At 38.3% G+C, this 22,791-nt stretch overlaps 1 protein-coding gene across 50 annotated transcripts in view; it reads right to left on the minus strand.

Annotated features, from left to right (window-relative positions):
* Nucleotides 1-5,113: 5,113 nt before the first annotated feature.
* ZMYND11 (zinc finger MYND-type containing 11) overlaps nucleotides 5,114-22,791 on the minus strand; it is a 116,238-nt gene continuing 98,560 nt past the window's right edge. For 35 of the 50 annotated variants that reach the window (XM_008522118.2, XM_008522120.2, XM_008522114.2 and 32 more), the window contains 9 exons: nucleotides 21,730-21,817; nucleotides 21,112-21,167; nucleotides 19,454-19,531; nucleotides 18,463-18,581; nucleotides 13,610-13,817; nucleotides 13,127-13,195; nucleotides 11,789-12,061; nucleotides 11,294-11,479; nucleotides 5,114-7,379 (listed from right to left, as the gene is read on the minus strand). In XM_008522118.2, coding sequence (XP_008520340.1) covers nucleotides 7,257-7,379; nucleotides 11,294-11,479; nucleotides 11,789-12,061; nucleotides 13,127-13,195; nucleotides 13,610-13,817; nucleotides 18,463-18,581; nucleotides 19,454-19,531; nucleotides 21,112-21,167; nucleotides 21,730-21,817 — 1,200 coding nt within the window. In that variant the 3' untranslated portion in view covers nucleotides 5,114-7,256. The remainder of the gene's footprint in view (nucleotides 7,380-11,293; nucleotides 11,480-11,788; nucleotides 12,062-13,126; nucleotides 13,196-13,609; nucleotides 13,818-18,462; nucleotides 18,582-19,453; nucleotides 19,532-21,111; nucleotides 21,168-21,729; nucleotides 21,818-22,791) is intronic. The other 15 variants (XM_008522121.2, XM_008522119.2, XM_008522117.2 and 12 more) reach the window with 1 other exon arrangement.

The following is a 22,791-nucleotide window of genomic DNA, read 5'->3' on the forward strand; positions in this document are numbered from 1 at the left end:
TGTGAGGTAATATTTCGTTGTGGTTTTGATTTGCATTTCCCTGATTATTAGTGATGTTGAGCGTCTTTTCATGTACCTGTTGGCCATTTGGATATCTTCTTTGGAAAAATGTGTGTTCAGTTCCTCTGCCCTTTTTCAAATTGGATTGTTTGTTTTTATGTTAAGTTATATGAGTTGTTTGTATGTTTTGGATATTAAACCCTTATCCCATATAAGTTTTACAAATATTTTTTCCCATTCCATAGGTTGCCTTTTCATTTTTTTATTGCTTCTTTTGCTGTGCAGAAGCTTTTTCATTAGATGTAGTCCTACTTGTTGATTTTTGCTTTTGTTGCTTGTGTTTGGTGTTATATCTAAAAAATCATTGCCAAGCCCAATGTCAAGGAGCTTCTTTCCTATGTTTTCTTCTAGGAGTTTTATGGTATCAGGTCTCATGTTTAAGTCTTTAATCCATTTCAGGTTAATTTATGCAAGTGATATAAGATAGGGGTCCAATTTTATTTTTCTGCTCATGATTATCCAGTTTTCCCAGCACCATTTTACCAAAACTATAGTTTTGGTGAAATATTTGGTAGAATTCACCAGTGAAACCACCTGATCCTTGGGTTTTCTGTTAGGAAGTTTTTGATTACTGATTCAATTTCCTTATTCATGATTGGTTTACTCAGATTTTCTGTCTAGGTAGGTTGTATGTTTCTAGGAATTTATTTATTTCTTATAGATTATCCAATTTGTTGGCATATAATTGTTTATGGTAGTCTCTTACGACCCTTTGTATTCCTGCAGTATCAGTTTTAATATTTCTTCTTTCATTTTTTTTTTTTTAAAGATTTTATTTTTTCCTTTTTCTCCCCAACGCCCCCCGGTACATAGTTGTGTATTCTTCGTTGTGGGTTCTTCTAGTTGTGGCATGTGGGACGCTGCCTCGGCGTGGTCTGACGAGCAGTGCCATGTCTGTGCCCAGGATTCGAACCAATGAAACACTGGGCCGCCTGCAGCGGAGTGCGCGAACTCAACCACTCAGCCACGGGGCCAGCCCCTCTTTCATTTTTTATTTTATTTATTTGAGTCTTTTATCTTTTTTCTTAGTCTCACTAAATGCTTGTCAATTTTGTTTACCTTTTCAAAAAAACAACTCAGTTTCATTAATTTTTTTTCCTGTTGTTCTTCTCGTCTCTGTTTCACTTATTTTTGCTCTGATCTTTGTTATTTCCTTCCTTCTGCTAACTTTGGGCTTCATTGTGTTGTTTTTTTCTACTTCCTTGAGTTATGAAGTTAGGTTGTTTATTTGAGATCTTTCTGTTTTCCTAATATATGCATTTATTTGTATAAACTTTCCTTTCAGAACTGCTTTTGCAGCATCCCATAAGTTTTACTATGTTTTGTTTCCATTTTCATTTGTTTCAAGATATTTTATAATTTTCTTTTGATTTCTTCTTTGACCCACTGGTTGTTCTGGAGTGCATTATTTAATTTCCACATAATTGTAGATTTTCCAGCTTTCTTCTTGTTGATTTCTAGTTAATACCATTGTGGTTGGAAAAGATACTTGATATGATTTCAAACTTCTTAAATTTGCTGAGACTTGTTTTGAGTCCTATCATATGATTTATCCTGGAGAATGTTCCATGTGCACTTGAGAAGAATGTGTATTCTGCTTCTGTTGGATAGAATGTCTGTATGTGTCTGTTAGGTCCATTTGGTCTAATATATGGTTCAAGTCCAATGTTACCTGGTTGATTTTCTGTCTGGTTGATCTATCAATTGCAGAAAGTCAGGTATTGAATGCCCCTACTATTATTTCATTGTTTCTTTTATTTTTCCCTTCAGATTTTTTACTGTTTGCCTAATATATTTAGGTGCTATGATGTTGGGTGCATATATATTTACAACTATTTTATCTTCTTGATGCATTGACCCTTTTATCATGATATATTTACCTTCTTTGTCTCTTGTTACTGTTTTTGGCTTAAAGTCTATTTTGTCTGATATAAGTATAGCTATTCTGCTTTCTTTTGATTTCCACTTTCATGGAATATCTTTTTTCCATCTCTTTGCTTTGAGTCTATGTGTGTCTTTAAAGCTGAAAGGGGTCTCTTGTAGGCAGCATATGATTGGGTCTTGTTTATATGGGTCTTTGCTTCCTGTGGGAGAGGTCACCAACTGCTAGACACATCAGCCCCATGCAGGCTTTCCTTAGGGAGGTACAGTGCTGGGAAAGTTCTTCTTACCATCTCTACTGCATCCAAACTTCTTTTCTCTCCAGTGGCATGTTGGAATCTCCCCTAGAGAAGGCTGGATTTCTATGATTTCTCTATCTTCTCTGCGTATCTGTCCACGTCAACACTCTTCAGATTTTTTTTCCCAACTGCAGTGAGACGGATTGGGGCAGGTTTGTTGCTACACGTCTCCACAGCCCATGTCAGGGTCTGCCTGCCTATTACCAGGTGGACAGGTGGGCAAGACTCCTCCTGGGCTCCTTGGTGTATGGTGCCGGATTCCATAGCAACCACAAAGATGCTTTTGTTCTTGGATGGATGTCTAATTCTTTGTTGAAAAAGGACAAAAAGGAGGAACATCTTACACCGTGATGCTGACATTACTCATGTGTTCCTCTTCCTGTCCTAGACATGATTTCCCTCAATCTTTCTTCTCCTGTTCACTAACAAACTTGAGTAGTCTTCTCTAATCTTCACTTCTTTATCATCTGCTATTTTCTGTGATCTCATCTAGTTCTGTGCCAGTTTCCCCTAGATGTTCTCTCATGGCATCACCCTCATTCCCTCTTCCCACCTGTAGGCTTCCTTAACCATGTCAAATCTCTCATTACCTGAAAAAAAAAAATTACCCTCCTGTAACCCTTAATCCTGTAGACCTCTCTAGCTAAGACTTCTGTTTTTTTCTATAACTTTTCCCCCAATTTTAAAAGTAATGTTCATAGTAAAAATATGAAGGAGAAAATGAATTATCCAAAATCAATACTGGATCCTCTGGAATGCCTTTCTTCTCTAGCTAACTCCTGCTTACCTTACAAGATTCAGCTTATATATAAATTTTTTAAGCCTTCCCTAATTCTCACCCCCACTAAGTTTTATGCTTTCGCTGTATCCTATAGTCCTGTATTTTTCTTCTTTGTACCTAACTCTGATTTCTAAGTAAAACATTGTAGTTATTTGCTTGACACCCTCTAGAATGTACGCTTTATGGGGACAGGAAATGTCTGTTCTCATTATTATATACTCAGCACCTGACACAGATGCTGTAGCAGCTCAAATATTTGTTAAATGAGTGAATTAATGATGTTTACACTGTGTGTTCTGAATTTCCTTAGCATTCTACACCTTCACTTTATACTCTGCCCTCTTCCTGGAGGGCAGCAACTATTTCATATCATTGCAAGATTTTGTTAAGCCACCTAGTCTTCGACAGGCTGTAGAAGAGGGGATGTTAGGAATGTGGTTCTCGAACTTGAGCGGCTCTAGGTCTCAGCTTTCTCTCCAGTATGAGGTTAAGAAGTTCAACTAGACAAAGGTTTCCAGACTTCCCAGGGCTGCCGAATTGAAATGTCAATTTAGAACTTGTTGACTGGATAATTTCCAAACTCTCAAATCTCAGATTCAGCAACAGACCAAGAGCCTACCCTCAGAGAGCTCAAACTCTGGCAAAAACTAATTTCTTCTTGTCAGCTCCTAGATAATCACATACTCCCTCTAATACACATTTGCTGAATGAATACTGACTACAGATAAGGTGCTGATGGGGGTGCATGCTGGTAAGACAAAGCTCTTCTTTTTTAGGTTGCTCTGTCCAATATGGGTAGTCATCAGCCCCCTGTGAATGAAATGCCGGTAGGCCACATGGAAACATGCTGAAAGCACAAAACATGCACTGAATTTTGAAGTCTTAGTGCAAACAAGAATGTAAAATATCTCGTTATATTAATTATTGTAATGATACTTTGGACATATTAAAAATATAATTAATTTCACTTGTGCCTTTTTACTTTTTAATATAGTTACCAGAAAATTTAAAATTACGTAGGTGCCCCACATTGTCTCCATTTAACTGTTTTATGTGATTTATGATTTAGTGCAGTACTAGTTAGCCTTTTGTCAATTTACATACCCTTTAACACCTTGCCACTCAGCTGTGATGCCTGGAGAGCCAGTATCACTCGGAAGCTTAGGAGAAATGGCAGAATCAGCTCCACCCACCCCAGACCTGCTGACTCAGATTCTGCATTTTAACTAGATCCCCAGGTGGTCTGTGTGCACACAAGTTTGATAGCCTCTGATTACAGTAACTGGACTCCATCTGCCTCCTTACCCATCATATTTTTGCTTCTCTAATCCTGCTGGTTCAGGGATTAACATGAGAGACCTAAATCCTTTTGGGGGTGGGGAGTCTATAGATGGGCCCTAGGAATCTGTAAAATACTGAAATTCTCTGCACCATATTTTGTGCATCTACACGTATGTGGACTTTTATTTTCACGAATAAAGCAATGGTTATGAAAAGATAGCCTCATCAGCAACACGGGAACTTGTTAGCAATGCAAATGCTGGGGGCATGGCCCAGCAATGTTTTAACCAGCGCCTCTGTGATCCTGATGTAAAAGTCTGAGAACCACTGAACTAGACATGGAAGGCAGAGGGCTGAGCCACTTGCTGTGTTATGGTCTGGTCAGGAGAGTGATGCGGCCTGAACTGAGATTGGCACCATGTGAACGGTGCAGAGACGTGGAGTGATGCAGGGAGAGACGATGGGCTTGATTCTAGATGTATTGAAATTGATATTGACTAAGCTCAAATGTTTATTCAGTAATTTTCTATCTGTATGTTCAGCCTAGCATAAGAGTTATGAAAATGGGCTTTATAGTCAAACAAACCTAAATTTTTAAAGAACTGGTGAGAGTATTTTGTTTTTTTTTGAGAGCTGGTAAAAGTAAATTCAACCTAAACAAACATTTAGGTGAATGAATGATTTTTACCACACTGATTTTATATAAAGTTAAACAGTCACCAACGGATAATCCATAGTATATGATCACCATGTGATATGGTTGTCTTTGGTTTGGTATAGGGGAATGCACTAAATCAACAATTTATTAAAGTTGGTCTTTTTAAATACATTTATTAACCAATGTTAACACATTAAATGAATCTATATATTGCTAGTCAGAGCAGCTTACAAAATGCCAGAATGCATCATAGAACTGGACAGCCACAATGAATAATTACAATGTGCATAGTGGCTAAGCTCAACACCTTGATATAGCTTTATGATTTGCAGAAAAATTTTTATGATTCCTAAAACAATCAATTGTAATTTTACCTAAAACTTTTACAAAACCAGGCCACAATCTCTTTTTTTAATTTTGTTTTTTTTTTTTTTTACACACAGTTTTCACACTGTAGTAAATTGGAAATGTGCAACCGTGTCAACGGAGACAAAAAAGCCAAAGTAACACAAATCTTACTTTCATGCAGCTATCAGTTAAATAGTACATACTCTGGAATGATTTTACACCAAAAATATTTCCACAATCACTTGCTCTCATAGGGGTGGATCGAAGTTTTAAAACTTGAAAAACAATCAGAGAAGGTAAGTGTTCTTGGTTACGACGCCTCAATCAGACCACAGCACCGTGGCAACACTAATTAAGCACACAGCAACGAGGAGGGAGGGAGACGCCAAGTCACTGCCCGGTTCAGGTCTGGTGTTGAAAGGGGGCCACTGCACACCACTGGGCAGTAGCTCGTTGATTAACTTGTGTCACCACCATCTGCAACAGCATCAGGATCGGATGGATGATTATTTCACAGAAGACTTAGTTACATTTTTATCTTTAGAGTGACCCTGACAAACCCGGAGAAAACTTTTTAAAAGGTTTTTCTCCTGATTCTTTCACTTCCATTGTGTGTAATTGCTTTAATAAATATCAAAGGTCTAAATAAATATTTACAAATTATTTCTCTAGTCTTAAAAATAACTAAATGATAAATGACAATTTGACTTGGTCTAAGATCAGCCTTTGAAAAAACATAAATTGTGAGGTTTTTAAAAAAAAAAGTAATTTAAGTTTTCCTGGCTATATTTTATATATCTATGTATAAAAAAATCATTATTCAACTATCGATCCATTCCTATTGGTAATGCTTCTTAATCCAGACATTCCGCAAAATACAGACTTTTTACAAATCACGGCATCTTTAATACAAGAAAATTAACATGCATTATTCTTCATTCTGTGTACAGTGATGGAGTTCATTAGTAGGCAATGACCCATTACTACAAACATAACGGCTTCTGTGAAACTTAAGTGCTTTCTTTCCTTTTAGCATTAACTTAAAATATCCGAGGTGACACCAGATAACAGGCAACCAGATGGTATTTGGGAAGGGAAGGGAAGCATTAAAGAAATTTGTATGCCTCATCTATAATTTCATGTATGGATAAAGGTAGTTTTTGGCTTTTTATTTTATATTTGTTGTTTATCTTGATACAAGCACTCATGTTAGGACAAAGATGAAATGTGCAAACTTTAAAATTTAAATATTCATTTTCTCTAAGATCCAGCTCAGTAAAAGATTACCCCAGTTCCCTGCAATTTTAAACTACAAGATCAAAGCTAATAATTTGTTATAAAAGTTATATATTGAAAAGAAATAATGAAAAACACAATTGGGAAATATTTACGAAAAAATATGCAGGACTAGCACCTGCTGTGTCAACCCTGTTCCCTAAATTCAATCATATACCCACTGGCATAACCAATAGATAATGCCTTTAAACAGTAAATTAAGCTGAACAAAACCAGCTCAACAAGGTTAAGAAATAAATTTCACATCAAGGTAGTATGTTTTATTTCTGAAACAGTTCTCACATTCAGATCTACTTTAAATGCTTCTTTGTTAAACTCACTTGTATTCACCTGTTGTTTTTTAAAGATCTTTTGTTTAAAGGTTAAAATCTCTGTAAAACCTAAAAATGTTTTAAAATTTGCTGAAAATGCAACAAATTCTCACTAAAGTTTATTTAAAATAATACCCTCCACTGATGTTACTTTTACCCCCTGAAAAACTCTGGAGGAGCATTAACAAAAGATTTAAACTACTGTGCAAAATTTCTTCACGAAAAGTGTTTAAAGGCTGGTGCAAAATGGGAAGCAAATTCTAAACAATTTTGGCTTCTTGGAAACAAAAACCGCTGTGTCTGAGAAGAGTCGTCGTCGGCGCTCCCAGGAAGAGCCGCCTTCATCTCTTCCGGCGGCAGGTGCGCTTGTGCTCGGCGTGCCAGTGCTCCTGCTGGCACTTGATGGAGCAGTACGACGTGTTCCAGCAGCAGTGGTACATGGCCTCCTCCTCACAGTTGTAGCACTGCACACGAGAAATCAGGACCAGGGGTTGAGCTTGGGACTACGTGCACACAAAACTAGTCAAAATAGGAGACTTCTTTCTGGTTCAACCTTAAGATAATATCACCAAGAACATCAGAATATGTTTTACGTACTGAGCAGAACAGCAGGAAACAATGGGACTCGTCAGTTATCAGCGAATTTGAGCTTACCTAGCACCACATCAACCTTTTCCATCTCCACTAGGCCATTCCCATCAGCACACAAACATAACTAACTTCTATTTTCTTTAAAAGGTTTTGAGAAGATTCTGGGAAGGCAGTGGAGCAGAAAGCACTGAACCCTAACCTGGACATCAACTGCACTGGTAGAATCTGTCTAACGTAACTATTGTGGAACTCTGGAGTCTACTGAGGGCTTGGACCGTACATTGTGATTAATTTCGGTCACTTTCAGCTCTCAGCACAGCAGAAGTTACCCATCCTCCAGCCCCAGGACAGGCAGCTGTGCATATATTCTGGGAGCCAGAACACAGTGGACAGAAAGGACCCTCTCCTCCAAATACCAGGGATCTGTGCTGCCTGCTGCTTCTGATCACAGAGGTGCAGACAAAGAGGTGGGCAGCCATTGTTGTTGTACCTCCCCCAATTGTCACAAGCCCCCTCCCCTGGGGCTGAAATGCCTTCCAGGAGAATGAAGCGGCCAGTGCCCTGTAACTGCCCCTTTCAGGAGCCCAGTGCAAATAGGGGAGAACCGGCAAGTGAATGTGCATGCCCCAGGGAAGGCTCAGGAAAGATGTAAGGACATTCATTTAGTTCACACCTCAGCTGATCCTTCTCACAGAGACAGCCCACAACAACCCCCTCAAAAACAGCAGCAAACCCTGAAAAGTGGGAGAAAATGAGTTCCAGAGTTAACACATTATTAGATTCAAATGTCCACTGTTCAACAAAAAATCACAAGGCATACAAAGAAACAGAATCGTATGACCATTCAAAGGAAAGAAAGTAAATCAACAGGAAGTGCCCCTGAGAAGGCTCTAATGACAAACACATTAGATGAAGACTTTGAAACAGCTACTAAAGATGCTCACAGGAAGATGTGGAGAAAGCCAAGGCAACAGTGTGGGAACAAAATGGAAATATCAGTAAAAAGAAAATCTGGAGCTGAAAAGCCCATTAAGTGAAGTGAAAAATCTAGTAGGGGGATTCAAAGGCAGATTTCTGCAGGCAGAAGACAGGACAACAGAAATTAATGTCCGAGGAAGGGAAAAGGCTGAAGAAAAGCAGACAGAGCCTAAGGGCCCTGTGGGACACGGTCCAGTGGACTAAGACATGCACTATGGGAGTCCTAGAGGAGAAGAGAGTGCAAAAAGGGCAGGGAGGTTATGTGAAGACATAATGGCTGAAAGCCTCCCAATCGGATGAAAGACAGTGAATCTGAATATCTAAGATGCTCAATGAACTCCAGTCAGATGACCTCAGAGAGACCCATGTCGAGACACATTATAACCAAACTTTTGAAAACCAAAGTTAAAAGAGAATCAGGAAAGGGGCTGGCCCCGTGGCCGAGTGGTTAAGTTCGCGTGCTCTGCTGCAGGCGGCCCAGTGTTTCGTTAGTTCGAATCCTGGGCGCAGACATGGCACTGCTCATCGAACCACGCTGAGGCGGCATCCCACATGCCACAACCAGAAGGACCCACAACGAAGAATACACAACTATGTACCGGGGGGCTTTGGGGAGAAAAAGGAAAAAATAAAATCTTTAAAAAAATTAAAAAAAAAAAGAGAATCAGGAAAGCAGCAAGACAAAAGCGAACAGTCACATACAAAGGATCATCAATATATGATCGGCAGATTTCTCATTAGAAACTTGAGGCAGAAGACGGTGGGCTGATGATATACTCAAAATGCTAAAAGGAAAGACCTGTCACCAAAGAATCCTACAAAAATTTAAATTCCCAGATAAACAAAAGCTGAGAGATTTCCTGACCACTAGACCTGCCTAGCAAGAAATGCTTGAAGGAGTCCTGCAAGGTGAAAAGAAAGGACACCAGACAAAGCCTTGAAGCCATATGGAGAAAGAAAGGTCTCAGTAAAGGTAAATACACAGGCAAGTATAAAAGCTAGTACTATTGTAATGATGGCTTGTACTGTACTTCTTCTTCTTTTTTTTTGGTGAGGAAGACTGGCCCTAACATCTGTTGCCAATCTTCTTTTTGCTTGAGGAAGACCGTTGCTGAGGTAACAGCTATGCCAATCTTCCTCTATTTTGTATGTGGGATGCTGTCTCAGCATGGCTAGGTAAGTGGTGTATAGGTCCACGGCCAGGATCCAAACCCGTGAACCCTGGGCTGCTGAAGAGGAGCATACAAACTTAACCACTATGACACTGGGCCGGCCCCTATGTTTTTTAAGGGACTAACAGATTTAAAGAAAAAAGTTATTAGTATAAAAACTAGTATTGCCATAAATTCAACTTGTAATTCCAAATCGTGTTTTCCACATAATTTAGGTATTAGTGCATTTAAAAGAATTTTTAACTTATGTTTCAGGCACACATTATATAAAGATGTAATTTTGTGACTTCAAGAACTGAAAGGGGTGGGGAGGGAACTGTAAAGGAGCAGAGAATTTGTATGTTGTTGAAGTTAAGCTGCTATTATAATTCTTTATTATAGCCTTCTCTTCTATTTCCTTTATTCTTTAGTAAACTCATGGGATTTCTTCTCATAAATCTAGTGTCCACTTTCTAGCTTCCTCTTGTCTTTATGTGATGGTTGAATTTTGGACATGGTGTTAGGGCAGTGTGCTTGTTATTATCTTCAGCACACCTTAATTCCTATCTGGTGATATTTAATTCATTATTCATCTGTTTTTTCCTATCAAACTATCTTTGTAGAGTCCTCTAAATTATATGCTACATTTCCCTTTTCCTTCTTGACAAATCTTTCTTTATCACAACTTTTATAATGTTTCCTTCCCTCATGAAATATTTACTTTACATGTATTTCAAGATTGTCTTCAGGCGCCGGCCCCGTGGCCGAGTGGTTAGTTTGCGCTTCGGCGGCCCAGGGTTTCGCCAGTTTGGATCCTGGGTGCGGACATGGCACCGCTCATCAGGCCATGCTGAGGCGGCGTCCCACATGCCACAACTAAAAGGACCCCAAACTAAAAATATACAACTGTACCAGAGGGCTTTGGGGAGAAAAAGGAAAAATAAAATCTTAAAAAAAAAAATAAATAAAGACTGTCTTCAGAATGTAGTCTGGATTAAATGAAGAATCACAAAACTTCACATAGTAATTCACTAAAATTAAAACCAAGTTACGTGCTTTTGGGAACAAAACTTTTTCGCTGACAATTAACTGAGATCTGTGGAGGTGGGAGATAAGAGTCACAAACAGGACACAATAAAAGTGAACTGTCAGATTCTAAGTGGAGTCAGAGACCAGTGAGAAGGCGCTATATAAAGTAAAAGCAATCCATTTCCTAAATAGAATCTAATGTATAAACGTCAAGAGCAGTACAATCTGAAAATCCTTAATTTGCTATCGTGATATTTACATTTACAATCTCACAATTTAGATATTACCTATCAAGAGTTACCAAGCAAAAGTCAGGGCCAGCCAATTAATCAAAATAAAATACTTGCATAGATGGAGAAGTTATATAAATTAGTTGCACTAAATATGCTATGTACTAAAGTGTCATAATCTCAATTTTACAAAATAATCTGAGCAACACTCAGTCATGTGGGATCTGGAGTTGAGAGATTATAGGACTTTTAATAAATTTTTAAAATTTAAAGTTCACAATTTCACATTTATTTCAGGGATAATTTTTGCATATGCCACTTATATCTTTCGGAATTGATTTTCATCATACCTGTGGTACATTTTCAGAGACTGGATTCTAAGAAAATTTTGATATTTACCCACTGCTTCTTCTTGGTCTGAGAAATTAGTTGTTTGTGCTGTGTTGCCAGCTTCTTGATTTCTTCTACAAATTCTTCTTTGCATTTCTCTTTTACTTGCTTACATTTTCTGTCCATCTCACCCTGCATATTGGCTACAGCTTTATTTACAGCTTGTCTTTTTTCTTCTTCCATTTCAGAACGCAGCTGAAATGAAAAAAAAGTTAACCCACAGTATGTCGGCTCACAATGTACACAAACAGCTACACTTACAACCTTCAGACATAGTTTCTACTTAAATGTTGTGCCTCTTCCCTTTATTTCATTAAGAGCTGTAAAAGATTCTGGTGAGAAAAGTACTATTATTAACTGAAATATTACAAAAGATGATTTCTTATATTCCTAGGTTTAAAAAGCAGCGACCTGCTTGATGCATAAGTGAAAGACACTAAACTACTATGGAACACGGATCCCACCGGGTGTCAGAAGGCAACGCCCACTGTGGGGCTGCTTTACCTTTTCTAGAGCTTCTCGTACAACTCTTTCAGTTTCTCGCTTGTGATCAGACTTCATTCGGTCCTTAAAGTCATTGAAAATTTTGGTGTATTTGTCGTGGCACATGCTCTGACACACTCCGTCACTGGTGGTCTGGGTGCTCCGATGCAGCATTCTTGGTGAAGAGGCACTTAACTTCTTGGTCTGAGTTGACACTGAAACTTTTTCGATTGGCTGAGGCATTGTGGGGATTTCCTGGCTGGAACTCACTGCTTCAGTTTCAGGCTCTGGTTCCTAAAAGATAAGGAAAGTGCTTAGATGTAAAACAAGCCCATGTAAGCCACCAGTTCAAGAACAAGCTCTATCAGGATAAAAACACAGTGATATACATAAATAGCCATATAATAAACTGTCGTTAAAAAACCATGCAATTAAGATGGTAAATTCTGTTATGTGTATTTTACCACAATTAAAAATAAACAAAAAAATGAAAAAACCCATGCAATTAATAGCTACGATAATTTTTAACAGGAACTTCATTCACAATTTCATTACATAACAATACCATGGTCTTGCTTTTAAAATAGACTAAACAAAAAAATTACCATATAAAATATAAAATCATTATCAATTTATAGTCACTTCTTTGGACTAGATTCATTAATAAGTTTCCTAAAATCCTAAGCCATTTCTCACTGAACATGTGTTTGCACTATGCCCTGATTTACAATTGGTTTTATTTTTTTACTTATTTTAAAAAAATTTTTGTGTGTGAGAGGAAGATTGGCCCTGAGCTAACATCTGTGCCAATCTTCCTCTACTTTTTTATATATGGGACACTGCCACAGCATGGCTTGATGAATGATGCGTAGGTCTGCGCCCAGGATCCAAACTTGTGAACCCCAGGCCACTGAAGCGGAGCATGTGAACTTAACCACTAGGCCACCGGGCTGGCCCCTACATTTGGTTTTAAAACATACATGGATTACATAATTTAGAAAGGCTGAGCTTAACCATAGTTTCCTCCAGTTTTTAAATGCTGGCCTAACTGATTTACTGGATAAACCCTTTGTTTTTGATAATGCTATGAGAAAATATAAGAGGTCCAGGAAACACAGCAAAGTGCCCCCCACCTAGGCAGACTTGGCCAGCAGATGCTAAATTGAGACAGAAACTCTCAGTATGCATGTGTCAATCAAGCGACAGCACATAACAGCAGGAAGGAGACTGGGTTCAAACATGATTGATATTATCTGATTGACGGCAAGGCATTTCACTTTCAGGAGCATCTGTCTTGGCCATAACTGAAAACATTTCCCATTTCAATGCCACCTGGACACTGCAAGGTGGGCAACTTACTTCTTTTTTGGGTTCCACACTCTGATTACGTCGTCCTTTCTTTGCTCTTGGCTCTTGAGTCACCTTTAGCTGTGGGCATCATAACAGTAACAGCATATTATTCCAGACGTTATGAAACACTTCTCTGCTGAAAATACTAGCCAGGGACCCACAGGTCAGAAGTGAGTAAGTGGCTCCCTTTTGTTTTAGCTCATCCAAAACCACACAGCTACACTTACTGAATTTCTGCTCTGGTGCAGACATTTACAGAGCTAAGGTGCCTCTGGAAGGAGCAAGGCACTGACTCTCTCACTGGCAGAATCAGGGTTGCTCGTGGCTTATCAGTTTGTTACTTGAATTGGTTTCTTTTGCAGAGCACTTTACAAATGTTTATATGAAAGGAAGGAGAAATGTCAGAGTCTCATCACAGTCAGGAGTGTGCACTAACAATGTTCACAGTTAAAATAACACTGACAGGTAGTTTCTCTCTGGGATACCACTCACCTGCTCATTGCTGGTAGAGGAGATACTGGACTCTGCCTCCTCCTCCCCTCGGTCCTCATTCTTAGACTTCCAAAATCTTCCTTCACGAAGGAAACGCTGATGCAGCTCCAGCTCATCACACGCCTTTTTCCACCCCATACTGCGCTTAACGTGCAGCCGATGAACATTGACTGTGATATCCTGTATGTTTTCAGAAGGAATCCAGGCCCTGTGAGAACAATGAAGCCATTGTCAGAAAATTCCAAAATGGTAGTGGACTCTACCCATTGTCAAGTCCAATCTGTGGCAATTCCATCTACTGAGGCTGTGAGTTACAGCTTGAACAAAGACTCTTACCAAGTAGAAAATAAGTGAGGTAACTTTTGTTTTTCACAGTCATCAAGGCAAAGTTCTCAGAATTGGAGAGGTTCACAAATACCTCAGAATTGTCACAAATTTCTTTAACCAGCTTAGCTTATCACAGTTAAGTCCTATTCAGAATGTTACCCCTTGCTGTTTTGAATATTAAGTTATTCAAAATCTAGCTATTTCCAGATTAGCACCACAGAATCATTTGAAAATGCCCAGAAATTTTCACCACACACACACACACACACACACACACGTAAGAGGGCATCTAAAAGCTCTCACCTAGTAAGTTATATTTAGATTACGTCCCTATGCATTAGGTGAACCATGGTAGACAAACAAAGAAGTGTTGGTGCCATTCAGCAACCGAGTGCTCAACCACGAATGCAGCTGTAAGTGTGTCTGAATTATGTGTAATATTGATCTGAAACTAGAGAATGAAAAACCATTTGGTTTTACTGGAAAGAACACCTAAAAATTCAAGAGAATTCTCCTGGGCGCTAATCACTTGATTGGACTTTAATTAGCATCCATCTAGAATGCTGTATCAACTCAACAACTGTTCACTGTGCGCCAGTGAAAGGCACCACAAAGCTATGGCAGTGAACTGGGCCCACCTGATTTCAAGTATTACTGCCTGTGTGACCACGGGAGGAGATGCTGCCCAGACGGGGTTACAGTAAGCTGTTAACTAACGGCTGGAGTCCAGTGAGGGCACTCACTGTGCCCAGTTATTAGGATGACACTTCTACGCATGCTGTCTCTGACTTTAAGGACCCTACATTTTTGTCAGAAATGACTGAGAAACAATCCTGCAATGCAGCATGTAGTCAAGGGGATTCGTAAACTACACTTTGTAAAACTAAACTTTAATGCAAGAAGTGCAAACGAAACTTTGCTTGTGGCAGAGTTCCTCACCATTAGATCTTGCATTATTATTATAGTTACCCTTTCAGTCAACAAATATTTATCGAGAGCCTATTATGTGCCAGGCAATCAGTAACAGTGTTTTAGTGCACATTTAAAAGCAGGTGTTTCTGAGAGGCTCCTGCTACAAGCAGTGCCGATTACCTAGAAGGACCTTGTGAGTTCTAAGAGCAGTTTTTCCCCTTAACTTGAATTACCTATTTATCCCCTGGCTATAATAAAGCTGATTCACACCTATTCTTCTTTTGCTTTTTTTTTTTTGAGAGAGATTAGCCCTGAGCTAACTGCTGCCAATCCTTCTCTTTTTGCTGAGGAAGACTGGCCCTGAGCTAACATCCGTGCCCATCTTCCTCTACTTTATATGTGGGACGCCTCCCACAGCATAGCGTCCCAAGCAGTGCCACGTCCGCACCTGGGATCCGAACCAGCAAAGCCCGGCCCACCGAAGCGGAACGTGTGCACTTAACCGCTGTGCCACCAGGCTAGCCCCCACATCTATTCTTAATATGAGACTTAATTAAGTCTCAGTGCATTTCATACACACATTCCTGTTCTCTTTTCATCAACTCCATTACTATAGATAATCAGATTTCAGTTCACTGGGTATGCAATCTGATCTATAAGAAAATAAAAATTAAAAAAAGGCAAAAAACCCCACAATTTAGAGTGAGTCTAATAAAAAGAGGTATAACCTAATTTGGCTATATCTACACATCTATCAACCCTGAATGCTCTGAGCACATGCAGGAAAAAACAGCTCAGTGACCTGATGGCAAATTAACTCAAAATGTTCTACTTCTTTCTTGCCTGCATCTGATTTTCTACCAGCTCTTCCTGGCCTGTGCCATCCCATCCCCCAAGTACACAAAGCAAAAAGATTTAGCCCTGTTGACGTAATCAGATCTTAGCAACCGCTTTTTTTCCACTGGCAGGCAAAATCTTGCCAATTCCACAAAAATCCCACTTAACGTTGAGCACGATCACAGTCGTCTTTCTTCCTGTAGCGTTACAATTTTCTCAGGGTCCAGGGAGAGAGCAGCATGTTTTGAACACAGAGAAGGGACTAGTTTGAAACCATTTATTTGTTTAAAATTTTTTTTCTCCCACCTACATGTAAAGAGATGATGAACTGGCAGAAGAACATTTATTGGTGGTGATCACTGCACACAATGTGATGTATTCAATACCACTGACCTGTGCACTTAAAATGTGATGATAGTAAAGAAATATAGATTTATATATATTTATTAAGGAGACTTGCAACTGGTGGCCCTTATTGGTCATCTCCTCTTGGTGTAAACATGTTGCTTAAGTGACGACTATAAGTCATCACTATAAGTTTATAAAGTTTGCTTTTCAATAAATCAAATATTCTAATATGATACAGCATAATTTTTAAGGTATGTCCTCTTCAATCATTCACTTCAATACCTTACTGGGCACACTGTAGACGGGAAAGGTAAAGGAAAAGGTTCTCGATTAATCATAAAATTGTAGATCTTTTATTTTCTAAAGTGCAGTCCTTAGAACCCCACCTACCCCAAATATTTTAGATAAAAATCTTCCAGGAAATAAGAAGTGTCAGGGGGAAAAAAAACCTCTGGAAACGTATTTTGTGTTTTAATTCTCTCTTCAGGTGATAAACTCAGTCTAAGGACCCAAGTAGATTAGCTCAAATATTCTTTTAAAATATTTTCTTCCTAGTATACTGAATGACATAGATTAACTCATATTCTTCATAAAATCACTCATGGTCAAAGATAATATAAAGCTGTTTGAAAATTGATGGAATGGAAAAAAATATAGGCAAAAAATTCTGATTATCTGTTGTTCTTATCCAGTAGTATGGTTTTAAAAAGATAACTGAATTCTTTGTTTTTTCCAAGTTAACCGTATTTTATTTAATGAAATTGAAAAAACTGAATCCAACTTTCCCTGTTGTTTGCATATTTGTATTACAATGCTAACCTCTTCTGAGTTTTGCTCCATGTCAGGGACTGTGGTTAAGCCTTCATATGTAAAAATTTCTTCAAACCGTACAAAAAATCTTATGAGATAGGTACTGTCGAGGCCCTTATTTTACAAGCGAGGAAACAGGCTCAGAGAGACCAAATAACTTGTCCAGGACTAGACACAAGTGCGAGGACAGACATCACCCCTCGGTCTTCCTGGTATCGACTCAGAGACCATCCTCACCCACCTGCGGAGTGCGCACGGCCTCCCCACCTGTTCCGACGGGAAACAGAAACTGAAAGTGATGTACTGAGCATGGAAGATTAAAAATTACCACCTAATAACCATACAATTAAAACATTCATTTTGTAGTAAATTATGGTATCATTATTTAATGTTTCTTGCCATGATAACAGTGTCAGCTAAGTGTGCATCTATCTATGAAAGAACTCTTTTTGAAATTTATGCTATTCACAGTTTTCTTGTAACTAGACTTCTATTTAAATTAAATGAAGACTAAGTAAAACTCACCATGGAGAGGAATAAAGTCCTGCATTCTGTAGCTTCTCTTACAGTAATGACAACTGCACAAGGCCTCACCCTCCAGGCATGACAGAAGATGCTTCAGGCATTGTAAATTCAAATCCTTGCAAAGTATGACTTTTAGATCATGTAACTGACTTTTGGCACTTTTCTCCTTTATTTTAATATCTGTGTTAAATGAACCCGCCCCCCAATCACGTGTAAATTCTTATTCCTATGATAGCTTGATTAGTTAGACTCATCAATCTCCGAGTCCTATGATAGTTCACAAAACTTGAGCGCACATTTTTATAGGTGATGCTATTAGTGATAACATCATTTAGGTCAATGCTTTATGCTCTTAATTTTCAATGTTCAATAAATGTTAAGGCCTTAACATCACAATGAAGGAGGTAGCTATAATTTTATAGTAGGATAGTTCAGAAGTCTTTGTATGAAATAATAATGCAAAAATAATTTTATAGTAATAAAAATAGGTTTTACTCTTTGGATATATATATTCTTATATTATGAAAATGTAAATTTTTAAGTTTTGCTGTATACATCTCCCTAGTGACAGAAACTTTAAAATCTATATTGGAAACAATGTCTGGTAGTTAGATGCATATAATTCTTATGCACATGTAAGGTATTCACATACTTTCTTACATCAAGGCTTGACGTGCCCTACTCTCGAGTTGATTATTTTTGTCTATCATTTTAATAACAGAGCCTTGGAAAGATGGTTGAAACAACTGTAATGTCATTACAATACTATGAATGGGCACATTCTGAGAACCGTTCCACACCAATGCCATCAGGAAATCAGTCCCAGTGCTAACATGCCTGAGTTCAACAGTGTCAGCTACTGAAACTGTCCCGTTTAGTAAACAATTTAAATATAATTTAAATTTAGAAATACAATTTACAGAAATCACTGTCAGCTGCCTAGTCCACTTATGTGCTGATTTCTTTCTTCAATTTAAAATACTTCATTCTGTTTCTGATGGAGAAGCCCCCAGGACGCTGGAAACAGCCAGACTGTGTACTCTCCGGGACTCCTCAGACACAGCTGTGACTGCTGTGCACGGGACCACAATTACCTTTGGTGGTGGTGACCGAAGAAGCGGACGTCAACTTGATTGTCCTCTTTCTGCATGACTTTGGCTGGCCAGAATCCAAAACCTTTCATTTTAGCCCAAACCAGCTCATGATTAGGTATCTGGAAATAAAATGTTTTACCGTGTCAAATTACTTTTAAAGTATCAAATACAAGTATATCATTAACATTAACTACTTAGTCAAGTATAATCCATTATTTTGAAAATATTTCTTTTCTAACTCCCAAACACATAGAACTTTTTTTTCTGGAACTAATTTTACCTTCAAGAAAAACACCAAAAAATGAACATTTGCATAAGACTAGCAATATGGATGTTCATTTCTCAGTAGCGATAGGAAAAATATTCTCTTGGTAGCTGGTAGCACTTGGAATGAGGCAGTCCCCGAAACCAAGGGCGTGTGAAAACAGGTCCGCAGAAGACCCAGCTTAATCCAACACCTAAGAGCCTGTTAGAAACAGGGTTTTAAGGCCTGCTCCTGACATACCGCGTCAGTGATCCACATTTTAACGAGACCCTCACGTGCCTGAGAAGCATAGCACCTCTCTAAGACCAGTGGCCTCTTTCACTTGAGTCACTGGGGGCTGCCCCAGAACACCCACAGGCTTCTTGTCAGCACCCTCCTTGAAATCATGCCACTTTAGGGGAAACTGCACAGCTATAAATATATATAAAGCCTTAGATTTCTTGTAAAAGAACGAGAGGAAAAGCAAAAGTTCACTTTACCATATATTGAGGGACCCAGTGTTTACTCTTATTCTTAAGATCCTCATTTCAAAGCCAGAAATGGATAATGATTCAAGTGTTTTCCCCATGTTTCAGTTTCTATACTCATTAAAACCATATATACCATGATACAAAAAAGATTATTTAGCAAGGATTATAATCTTTAAGCAAATTGGAAACAAACTTCCTTAGGGCAGTACATCACACACTTAAGAAGCAAAAACAAAAATCACAAAATTTCACATACACAAGGATAGCAGAACCAATTGTCAGGACGAGCATTTGACAAATAGAAGCAATTCTTACAAAGCTGTAGTTCATCCAGCTGAAAAAGAAAAGCAACTATTTTAGCCTACATAAAATATACGTGCGTTAAATTATATAAAACAGATTCATATAAATTAACATTCTCTTTCATGTACATAGTCTTGAATTTTTAAACTTAAATTGTTAAACAAATTTTTAAGTTTTCAACAAATGATACTGGAAGAGCCTGCCACTTTGCTGTCTGAACCATCCCTGTGGTCCCAGACTGCACTTAGAGCAGAAGACAAATTCCTGAGCAGGCTGGCATGTTTGACCTCTGTTTCCCAGCCTCGCTGGTGCCTTTCCACTGTTCAGCACTCAGATTAATGCTATTTCCTTAGAAAGGTCTTCCTGATCTACCCCTATCAAATATCCACTACCAATAACAGCAGTCCTTACTTTACCTCATTCTCCATTTTAGTCCTTGTTCTCTTTCATAACAGTCTTTTACAACTTACAAAGAAACACATTTTGTGTGTTTCTTTTTTTGTCTCCCTCTTCAGAACACAGCTCCATGAACAGGAAGCAAGTACCTTGGATCACATTTTATTCCTCCTAACAGATCAAACGGCATATAGCAGACACTCAATAAATATTTGTTGAACAAATAAAGAAACGAAAGTCAAATCTGAAATGAATTCAAGAAACAAAACTTGCTATGCAAATTGAGACACTTCTGCAAAGATACTATGGTTACAGGTGAGTGTTTCAAATAAGAAATACCACAAGAAAAACCCTAATATGTACAGCCCCTCCATCTGAAAGTAGAGCTTTCCTAGGAAACCTTTCCTAAGCCAAGATGGCGTAAAGTGAAGAAGCAATTACCATTAATTTACATGGGAAAAATTTTTGAGTATTCCCAGACTGAAAAAATAATCTACCAAAATAAACTGAGCTAAAGCAGAGATGCTCAGAGACACAGCTCAAAGCTGTGACCCTCATTGCTGAGTGCAGGTCCTGGGGAAGGAGCATGGCGGCGCCACTCCCACGGCTCGTTGCACGTGCTGCCTCAATACGGGCTTGCGGCAAAAGAAACATGCTAAACGTTATTTTCACCTTTTCTCTGTAAAAGCAAAAATCCTCTTCAGATTTCTTTGTGTTAGCAAAAACAGGTACTAATGTAGGTCTTTCATAAAAGCAAAGTGCTGTAACTCAAACTTTCTGATAGTAAGGGAAACCTGTATTCCATTTATTGTATAAATATGAACTTTGTTGTCTAGCTGGCTTTTTGCCTGTGTAGTCTAATAGGAACTCAAATTTGAATCTTTCATTCAAAGAGGGTAACATTTATTGAGTGTCTGCCCTGTGCAACACACTTACATGCATTATGTAACTAATACTCTTAAGGGTAGTTACAGAAGAGAAAACATTCTTTATACAAGTTACTTAGTAACTAAATCTAACTCCCAGGACTTCTTTGAGAATAGTTCTTCAAGAACTTCTTTCCTTTCTACTTCCATTATTTCCCATGTATGTTAGACATGGAAATAAAATTATATTCAAAGGAAATGGCAAAATTAAAATGTATACAAGAGTGGAATTCTGAAATAAGTTAATTTGGAATACAGCAAGAGTTTAATTATTAGGCATGGATAGTACCTCATGACATGTGTCTTTATATAGCATCCTTGCTATGTCAGCTTGCTCACTGTCTGCTGTAATTAAAGATAGATATTATCTATTACCAGTAATCTAGAAACACAAGACTATCAAAATTAATACAGTCATCTAAATTTTCCTTCAGTTTGACAAAAGTGGACATACACCATTTAAAATGAAACTGTATATTTTAAATATAGTTCAGGCAGCAAAATAAAATTCTATCGGCAGCTTTAATTTTGTATCCAGTGCAACACTGGTTCTACAGGTAAGGAGCGGCCTCTTTCTTTACCTTTGAATGACGGGATTTTAACAGGGAAACGATGGGAATTAACCAAAGTATTTCTAACAAACCTCTCAACTAAGTTTATAAGTTTCTGTATAAAACTATAAATAATAGTTTCATCATTTAGTGTACTAGAGTTTTGCTTTTGGCCAGTCAATTCTATAAGCTATGACTGTATTACCAAACATTTTTAAGTTTAAACCCTAACATTATTACTTATAAGTCATTAAAGTATTAATTTTTTAATGTAATGCTTTATAAAAGATATCTCTCAACATGAAATGTAAATGTATGTAAGTAAAAATGCACATAAAAGAAGAAAAATATTCAACCTCCATAGAAAATCACTGTGTTGTGGAGAAGTAGCTGAGCATCAGCTTTGAACTCTTCGTAACTTCGATATTTCCCTTCATTCACTTTCTGCAGAAGGCAAAAAACAAGACAGCAAAAACAGTTACTAGGCAAAATATCTGCTGGCATTCTGCCATTAAGGTCAGAGTGTGGGACCTATCAGGGGTTTCCAGAATGACATTCTGACGACTCCTGTGTCCCACGGTGTTGATGAAATGCACGTAAAGGAAACCACGACTCCACCTGCAGTCAGAAGCCGGCAGAATGGGGAAGCGTGGTAGGCCCAATGCCCTGTGGCCGCTGTTGTCCTCTATATTAATTTACTAGTGTGAACTCTGCAGCCTGAACATCTTATTCTGCAACAACGATAGGAGCTGCTGCTAAGCTTTGTAAATAAGGAAAGCTTTGGTTAATGTGTGTGATAAGACCCTAACTACACACATACCATTTTTATAACACAGGAGAATAAAGATTAAAAAAAAAAAAGAACTGTTAGCCTCTATGACAGTTAAATAACTACGAAAAAGATACATTCATAATTCTGAATTAGGACTAGGTACTGATTTATAAACAATTTAAAAATAAAGTCCTAGATGTTTCTCTGTGCACCAAGGCAATGCTAGGGTTTCTTCTGTGTTAGACCAGTGTATGTAAAGATTTCCATCATTGGATCTCTGTAGCTTTGCCTTTAGCTGCCAAAGGGAAGGATTATGGAGGAAATTTGAAGGTTTTTTTGGAGGGGAGGCAAAATTTTGGGAAGAAGGGTATGTGACAAAGTTTCCTAAGAAGTAGCCAAGAGGTATTTTCTTATCCTGGTGATACTCTTAGGCAATCAGCTTGAAAAAAGCTTGGCTTCTAAATGCTGAGGACTCCAAAGAATAATCAAGAATGCACCTTTCTATCAAAATCCTCCAACACCCAACTCAGCTGCCCCTTCTTCACGCAGGCTTCCCAGATATCCGGGCTGGAGGTGCCTGCCTCCTGTCTGATATCTAGGGTTACAGGACTTATTTATAAACACTGATATCCAAGCTCCAGCCTGA

The sequence above is a fragment of the Equus przewalskii genome, chromosome 30, assembly GCF_037783145.1.
Source record: "Equus przewalskii isolate Varuska chromosome 30, EquPr2, whole genome shotgun sequence".
Classification (NCBI taxonomy): Eukaryota; Metazoa; Chordata; class Mammalia; order Perissodactyla; family Equidae; genus Equus; species Equus przewalskii.